General features: G+C 44.8%; 1 protein-coding gene across 1 annotated transcript in view; it reads right to left on the reverse strand.

Annotated features, from left to right (window-relative positions):
* septin9a (septin 9a) overlaps window positions 1-5,857 on the reverse strand; it is a 69,435-nt gene extending 63,578 nt beyond the window's left edge. The window contains exon 1 of the mRNA XM_006791556.2: window positions 5,638-5,857. Within this exon, the coding sequence (XP_006791619.2) occupies window positions 5,638-5,659 (22 nt within the window). The 5' untranslated portion in view covers window positions 5,660-5,857. The remainder of the gene's footprint in view (window positions 1-5,637) is intronic.
* Between the last annotated feature and the right edge of the window lie 2,373 nt (window positions 5,858-8,230).

Genomic DNA, 8,230 nt, shown 5'->3' on the forward strand with positions numbered 1-8,230 from the left:
GCAGGAGACGTTAAGAGGCCCCCTCAACCCACCCCCCCAGCAGTTTCTGCCCTGCGTGTGATTTATCTGGAAAGCCAATTGGTTGCTTACACTAGAATCAAAGTTTGCATTTTCTGTTGATTTAAGCGTGTTTACCTCGCCATAAACACAGATGTGCACAAGTGCCCAAACACACACTAAACACGCTGATTGTGAAAATAAATATGACGCTTTACCTCACCAAAACCTGCAGTCTGCGGTTAATCTCCACGTCCCCCCCCCCCATCAGTGAACCGTGAAAACAATTATGTAACCGGAAAAATGTCAGCGAATAACTTTGGTTAATACGGAGAACTTGAAAATTGTGGGACATGTTTTCAAAAGCTTCAATTTTTAATTTTTGGTTTTTGCCCAGATGAACAGAATCAGAATCACTGCCTTACTCACAAGTTTCATAGGGGTTGTTCTCGTCTTACTACAGCCCCACACACTTAGCCTATAAATACACCTAAATATGTTTACTTGAAGTGTGTTTTCCTGGAGATATGAACCCTACAATGTCTCAATTGTGTATCACTTCCTCCAGCAGAGGTCAGCGTTGTACTTATAAATAAAATGTGTCACTATACCAGTCACTATACCAGTCACTATAGCACCCGGTAACATAATCTGGGAACAAATAAAGATGGAGACACGAGGAGAATCCTGCTCGGGACACACCCTCCACCCACACAGCCAATCCTGCCCAGCATGAGTGTGGTGGATTTCTACTCAGCCTGGCATAAAAATACACACCACTTACACGCTGAGCCTTTCTGTGCACACGTACACATGCACGCACACACAGACGACTAATACGCGCACAGCTGATGCATGCAAAACCACGAACATGCATGCACACTCAGCACAGCGCCCAGGCCTGTCGCCGTAGCAGCTTTGTATAAGTGTGAGGACACTTACCCCTCACCTTGACTTTTAACAACCCCATACCCAAACCTCACTGTGAGCTACACCCCGATTCTACACAAAACCCTGAAATCAAGTGGTTATCACAATGGTTTTAAGCAAAAAATGAAGAAAAAAAATGTTCACACAAAGCTAGAAAGACATACACAGACACACACAAACACAGCAATGCACACTTCCTTCCACCACATATCCTTGCAAGCCCCAGCAAGCCCAGACAGCTCTAATCCAATCTGCTGTAACAACTGTCACGCTGGGTGAAGAGGGGAATGCTTTTCGCCCTTTAGAGAACTTCATTCACATCATAGCAATCGTGCACTCGCGCTCAGCACATGCAGAGCACTGAGAATCATTTTTATCTGCTTTTTTGCACAACATATGCCTTGGATATGGTATGTGGTAGCCCAAATGTGTGTATGCGTGAGTGTGTGTGTGTGTGTGTGTGTGTGTGTGTTTGACTGGAAGTTTTTACAAGGACATGTTGTTTCCAGATATCGGTGCAAGCTTTGGGGCCTCCTGTGGTGTCAATTCAGCCACAGCGCCTCTTCTTTCTAGTAAACGTGGCATTGTGTTATGAGCAAAGATGATGTTTTTCATTAATCAGTGGTAAACATGTGCATTATTTTCCACAGAATAATTAAATCATCAAGTTAGTCTTGGCAGAGCTGTGTATTTGTTGTAAAAAAAAAAAAAAAAAAAACTCCTAAAAAAACAGCAGTAATTAGGAACATTGATTCAATCCAGAGTAGGAATACTGGGCCTTCGGGCCTTCTGTACATTTTTGAACTGTAATACATTTGAATAGCGAGCTGTTAATAAAATGTTGCACTGCAGCAAGACAAAGAGTCTGTCGCTTAAAGAAACCCAGTCCACCACCACGCTAAAGAGGGTCCTGTCCTTCGAGGAGCTGAAAAATGAGAGGAGCCCAGTGGGAGGAGAAGACGATTGCTTCTATAAACAGATGCCAGCTTGGCGTGGCAGTTACTGGGGCAATGCCAGGGCAACAGCAGACTGAGATACGCTCCTCTGTAGTCTGGTGAGTAGTAAAGATGCCCTGAAAGTTCAAATCTGAGATAAAACTCCAATAAAACTTTCAATAGTAAGCAAAGCCACACTCATCAGGAGGATTCAAGAATGCACCTGAACATCATTGATGACTGCAGCTTTGTTAACTTTTTTTCTACAGATGGCATGTTTTCAAAGCCGGTTCCTAAACCCCTCGTACTAGCTTCGATGCGTGAATAATGATCAGAGTGTCAGTTGTTATTTCAAACATTTCCAGTACCAGATACAGAGGAAGCTCTGGCTTCCTGCTGAGTTCACTGTATAACAACAGAAAAGCTTTGTTGGCCTCAATGCAGACAAGTCGCCCATGAGTCAGACTGCATCAAACAAGCCATCTGGAAGAGGTAAAGTCGGTGCCTTGCTTGCATTGATCGCGTGTGCTCATTTGTGTGTATTTTTTGGATGCTTCTGTCTAGTTACTGCAACTCTGTTTACATGGCAACCCCCATAATAAGCAGCTGTACCTGGCTCGGGGCTTGAGAGAGGGGGAGAAAGGTGGGGAAAGGTGTGCTTGTTCTCTCTCCCTCTCAGGCAGCGAAGTAAAAATATATATAAATATGTAAAGAGAGAGAGAGGGGAAAAAGGGAGATGTGGAGTGACAGTGAACCCCCCACGGCTTTAATGGAAACTAGAAAGCAGGAAGATATCTGTCAGCAGTGTTAGGAAAAAAGCAGTAAATCCCACTGGAAGAGTGCTTTTAGCTAAAAGTGGGAATGAATGGCATGGGAAGGCATCAGAGTGAGAATGTGTGACGGTGCACACACACACACACACACACACACACACAGTGAGAATCTGTAAAGGTTGCCACATTAAAACACACACATACACACGTGCACATGTGCACACGGAGCCTGTGGCCCCAGAGATGGTGAAGTGACTTCATGTAAAGTAAAAGCACAGCTGGAGTGATGGCAGCTGCCCCTTAACCAAAATGTTAAACATCAGCACCCGGCCAGGCTCCCCGACCTTTAATCAAAAGCAGCACCTGTTGGAAAATACACGCACACATGCGAGGGAACCCCCCCCACTCTAAAAAACAACTCTGTGGTTTGCTCTGCTGTATGCACAGCCTGTGTATGTGGCTGCACATGGGGGTGGTGGGGTGATGGCTCGGTAAATACTGAGAGCAGCTGTCCTTCATTGAAGATGACTCTCATTACGCTCGTCTTTCTTTCTCCCACCTACGCCTTCTGCGCTGTGTCACCATTGGGTCGGTAACAGCACTGTTTAATAGGTCAACAAGCCAGTACTGTCATCACGGCCCTCGTTTTTCCCCTGCAGGCATGTTTTGTTTTCACCAAAATCAACTCTGTTATTCCCTTAAAACCAGTTACTGCGCAGCAGCCTGAAGATGCAGAACAGCACAACAAGTCTCTGAGACCCCAGTGACCGTCGTGTAACTCAGCACCTCCACCTGGTGGTGAGTGTGTAAATTACACATCAATCAGAGCGCTCCTGCCACAAACAGCCTGCCTGGCGTCTTTCAGTGAGTTACCGCATTGATCACAAAAGCTTGTAGTCACTGTGAAAGTCATGACCCTGAGACTTCAGAGCGGCGTTGACTATGGCTGTGTCATGCAGATGTTTATCAAACCTCATCAGCTGACTTCACTGTGACTGGAAATGATGTGAAACATCAGCTCTGCGGTTCATGGAAAGTTTCTGTTGAGGACATCACGGTCGTTGATTCATGAGGGGGGAGGATCACAGGAGACAAAGGGAGCCTTGAAAATCAGCATCAGCACCAGAAGGGTGGGGAAACAGAGCGGATTCATTAAGTTGGGTACACATGATACATATAACACAACAAAAAGGGTCGCAGCCTATCTGAGCTAAGATTAAGGCTGCGATAGTCCACACAGAAAGGCCACAGCTGCTTTTCAGAGGCAACTGTGCCTCAGGAGGACGTGTAGGTTGTCTAGTAATTCCAGACATGAGCTTTGGACAATTTCAAGAGAATCAGGTCGAGACTCTTTCAGAAGTTGTCCTTTCTTACATGTGGCACGCGGCAGGAAACTGTCCACTTCAGACACGCTCTCACTCCTGGAAATACTCCGTGGTTTAGGCAAGGGTGGTGCCTGAATGCCACTGCCTTGGATATTTGTGTTTCCCACGTGCCCAAATGCTCCCAGTGGCCGGGGGGTGGGGGAACTTGAATGGAAATTCTGCCACCATGCATCGGTGTGGGAATGAGGAACACACTGTAAAAGGGCTTTTCGGAAGGTTAAAAGGAACTGAATACATAAGCGTGAAACAGCAGGCAACAGTGCTGCACGATGCACCGCAGAAAAATGCGTCCGACGCGATGCAATGCTTAATAAACGCAGCTACATGTGAGCCAATAGAAGCTAAAGCATTACCAGAGACTGATGGAGCTGATGCACACATGCTCACAGATGCATCGAAACCTGAGGGAATATTTAAACACAACAAAATACACACGCATGTCCTGCTGGAGCTGTTACAGCCCACTGGAGAAAGCACCTGGAGTGGAGAGGTCACTCAGACAGAAACAGAAAGAGAAACGAGAGGAGCTGTTCACGGGGCGGGAGAAGTGCGATAGGTGTACCACTACTTTACACTTCCACCACACACTTGTCAATAATCTGAGCTTACTTCAATTCGATTCAACAGACCCTGTAGGTGCTACAAGCTGTGCTCATTCACACACACACACTACCGCACCAACCACATGTATGCTCATTAACATAGACAGTCCCACACACACTCATATAAACATGCTGCTGCCACCACTTGAACGTTTCCACCCTACTTTTCTTGAGCTTTTTCACAGCTCTCACACTAACACCTATAAAAATACCAGCGAGAAGCAGACAGGGTTCCCTCACTGATGACTTTAGCATAATGTCCAGCTCACATACCAGCACCTGTGCACAGAAAAATGATTATCAGTTCACTAATGTGTATTGTTTGCTGCATCCAGCAAAGAAAGACATGGCAGAGGTGCAAATTTGGAACATCACTTAAAAGGACTGAGGCAGTCCTTTCTCTGCGCTGTCAACTGAAAGAGGGACTGACCGATGGCCAAAGAGGGATCAAAGCCACAAGGGACAAGAGTAGTACTGTTCAAACAGAGCTCCTTCCTGTTTTCACACTAAAGAAGAATGCAGGGGATGGAGAGAAATATCTAAGAAATAAGTTGTGTTCTTTGTCACTTTAACACAAAAAAGTAACTCTCTAAAAAAGGTGCAACACTCATGCAACAAATGAAAACGAAGCAAACCAGTCCAAATCTGGACCAAGAGCCTGTGAAGACAAAAACATCTAACAGAGGTTTGGTGATACAGATGGTGAGGTGAGTGCAGAGAGGCAGAAATACATGAAAGGAAACAGGACAGATAAGAGACAGATAAACCAAAATCGGGTCCGCTAAGCTGCTCCACAAACCCTGCAGAGCTCCCGGTCCCAGCTTCCAAACCCCAAAGAAAACATCCAGTCAGCAAACAGCCCAGAATGAGAGAGTGGAAAATACCATGGAGGGGAAAAATAGACTCTGGCTCATGGAGAAAATAACCCAGCAAAAGAGCCGACCGAAGAGCCTTAAACTGCACTAAAAAACGGATGGCACGGACTCATCTAAGTTCCCCGAGAGTTTGGGCTTACCTGAGAATTTGTCCCCCTCCATAACCGGATCACTCCCTCCACAGCCACATGTAGTGTCTGCTCTTTCACTCCACTCTCCCTCTCTCTCCCTCTCCCTCTGCCTTTTTTTAGCCTTCCCTTTTCCCCCCCCTCTTGCTCCCTCACTCCTTCCCTTTCTCCCTCCCTCTGTTCCTCTTCCTCCTCTTCTTCCTCTCTCTTTCCTTTCGGGCTCTCTCTCCCTTTCCCCCCTCCCTCAACTCTGATTCCTTCAGTGTGTCTTGCTAATGAATTCAGAATTACGACATCCCCATGTGCTGATCATATGTTGCTGCCTCTCTCTCTCCCTCTCCTTCTTCAGAGCAGACCAAGAGACTGAAGCAGCATTGTGTCTTGAAAATAGAAACCATTAGCTCCACCATGTGACACGGACAAGCTCCTTACAGACAAAAATAAACCGCTGGACTTGAAAACTCCTCTGTCAGCCTGCTTATAATGCTCTCCTCGCGTGTGCGTGTGTGCTCCGGCCCTGATTAATTTGATACCAACTGCGATCTCGTCGAGCTGGTATGACTGTCCTGCCTCAGCCACGTCTGGACTTCCCCATGATGAAACAGTTCTGCCGTTGTGTACGGTGTGAAAGGCTGATAGACCGCTGAAATAACACTGAAGCGCGAAAACAATAAGAGCTGGAAGCAAGAAGGGGGAACTTAATTAAAACTTCCCAATTAAAGCTTCCCAGTAACGAGCCCATATAGGTAACGCAGAAGAAGCGCGTGTGTTTTTCTGGTGTAGTGGAACAGCAGCCGTCGTGCTGAAATGTGTGCTCAGGAAACTAAAATGACTGTTGGCATATCCCTCACGCTGCGCTGCAGAGGTCAGGGGTCGCATGGCAAGCGTCTGAGCTCTGATAGAGAGCTCAAACACACTTAGACATGCCAGTCAGCTGTCTTGTGCAATACGTAACGTTCCCAGTGACCCAGTATTTGTGCCTTCATAGGAGGCTTCGGAGTGCTTGTGAGTCCTTTGTTTGTCTCAACTCAAATCACTTTTAATCCTTCAGTTAAAACCAGCCTCATTAGGCCCCGAATGGATAAAATCTGGAACTCTGATTAGCTGGAATGGATGTAAGCAAAGAGGAAAGAGCGCACAATTCTAGCAGGAGGCGCAGACATGATTAGTATTTGTTGCCAAAATAATTAAAGGACTAATTAGGTGCTGATAGACAATCTAAACAATGACTGAGCAGATCAAAATTCAGGCCTACTTTCAGACACACATACTATATATTAGAGATTGACGATGTTCACCTACTCCTGCTGTTGCTGGTTTGCCAATGAGAGAATCTATCAAGTCATTTAATCTAAATAAGCTCCTTTTGACAGTTCTTGTATTCAGACTGATTTTGTACACTTGACTGAGTAAGGCACTGTGCAGCAGTCTTGGCTCATCCATTATTTCTTTAAACTTTGCTTCTAAGGAGCCAGAGTTTTTTCAAACTTTTTAAAAGTAGCTTTCTAGAGATCTTTCAAGCTTTTTATTTAGAACTTGGCTCTGCCTGACTATTTTTAGAGGAATGTTTTTCTTGTTTGCTAGACTACTTAACACTGACATATGAATAATTCAAGGATAAAAAAGGCACCTGCGTCAAGACATGAACCCCTGTTGTTTACAAAACAGACAATTGGAAACAAACCATTTTAAACAGTATCTTGAGGCACTTTGTTAATTTCGTTAGCTGAATATACAAAACTGCCAAAGATAACAGGCTGATAGGCACCGACTGTATTTGTGCAGTCAAAAAGTTGGCATATGTTAGCATGGTGTGCAGTGTGTCCTTAAAAAAATTGAGGAAACAGGACGAGTGGGGGAACATCTTGACAGAGAACAGAAAGAAAGTGAGCCAACATCCAAGGAAGAACTTCCTTCAGGAAACCTGGAAAACTATTCCTGAAGACTGCTTGAAGAAATTAGATGAAAACCCTCCTGGAGGGGTTGAGACTGTGCTGAAGAATAAAGGTTGTCTTTCAAGCTCATTACTCAAGCTCACTGTTTTGGCCTTATATACTCTATTTACATGTATGTTCGCACATTTCAATAAATCACTGCACATACTTCCCATTTGACAAAACATTTTTGCACAGTGCAATACATCAGGAAACACACATCTAACTGAGGTGAGAGGCTGGTGCTCATAAAAGGCTACAGGATGTAAACATTAGTGGCCCCCTCTAAGCTCAACTGTAAAGTTAGCTTGCTGCATGCTTCTTTACAATGTTAATCGACTAGAAAGAAAATAGTTCCTACATCCTGAACCTGCTCACATTACAGTTTGCTCTGAATCTGGGTCGTGACTTCTGGGGAAAAAAACATAAAAACATAATACTGAGTTTTTGAAATGTATTTTGTGGCACTTTGAAAAGACAGGAAATGTGCAGATTTGATATTTGGGTGAACTGTCCCATTAAGTTTAAGATGAGAGTAAATGTCACTCAATGTGTTGTTTTTGCCATAAAAAAATGAAGTGTTAGAATTAAATCCTATCTGGGTTAAGTGCATGTGATTATCCTTCTGGAGGGCTATATCTCTGTAACGTCTCTGTGTGCATGTCCAATAA

The sequence above is a fragment of the Neolamprologus brichardi genome, chromosome 4, assembly GCF_056152115.1.
Source record: "Neolamprologus brichardi isolate AB-2024 chromosome 4, ASM5615211v1, whole genome shotgun sequence".
Taxonomy (NCBI): Eukaryota; Metazoa; Chordata; class Actinopteri; order Cichliformes; family Cichlidae; genus Neolamprologus; species Neolamprologus brichardi.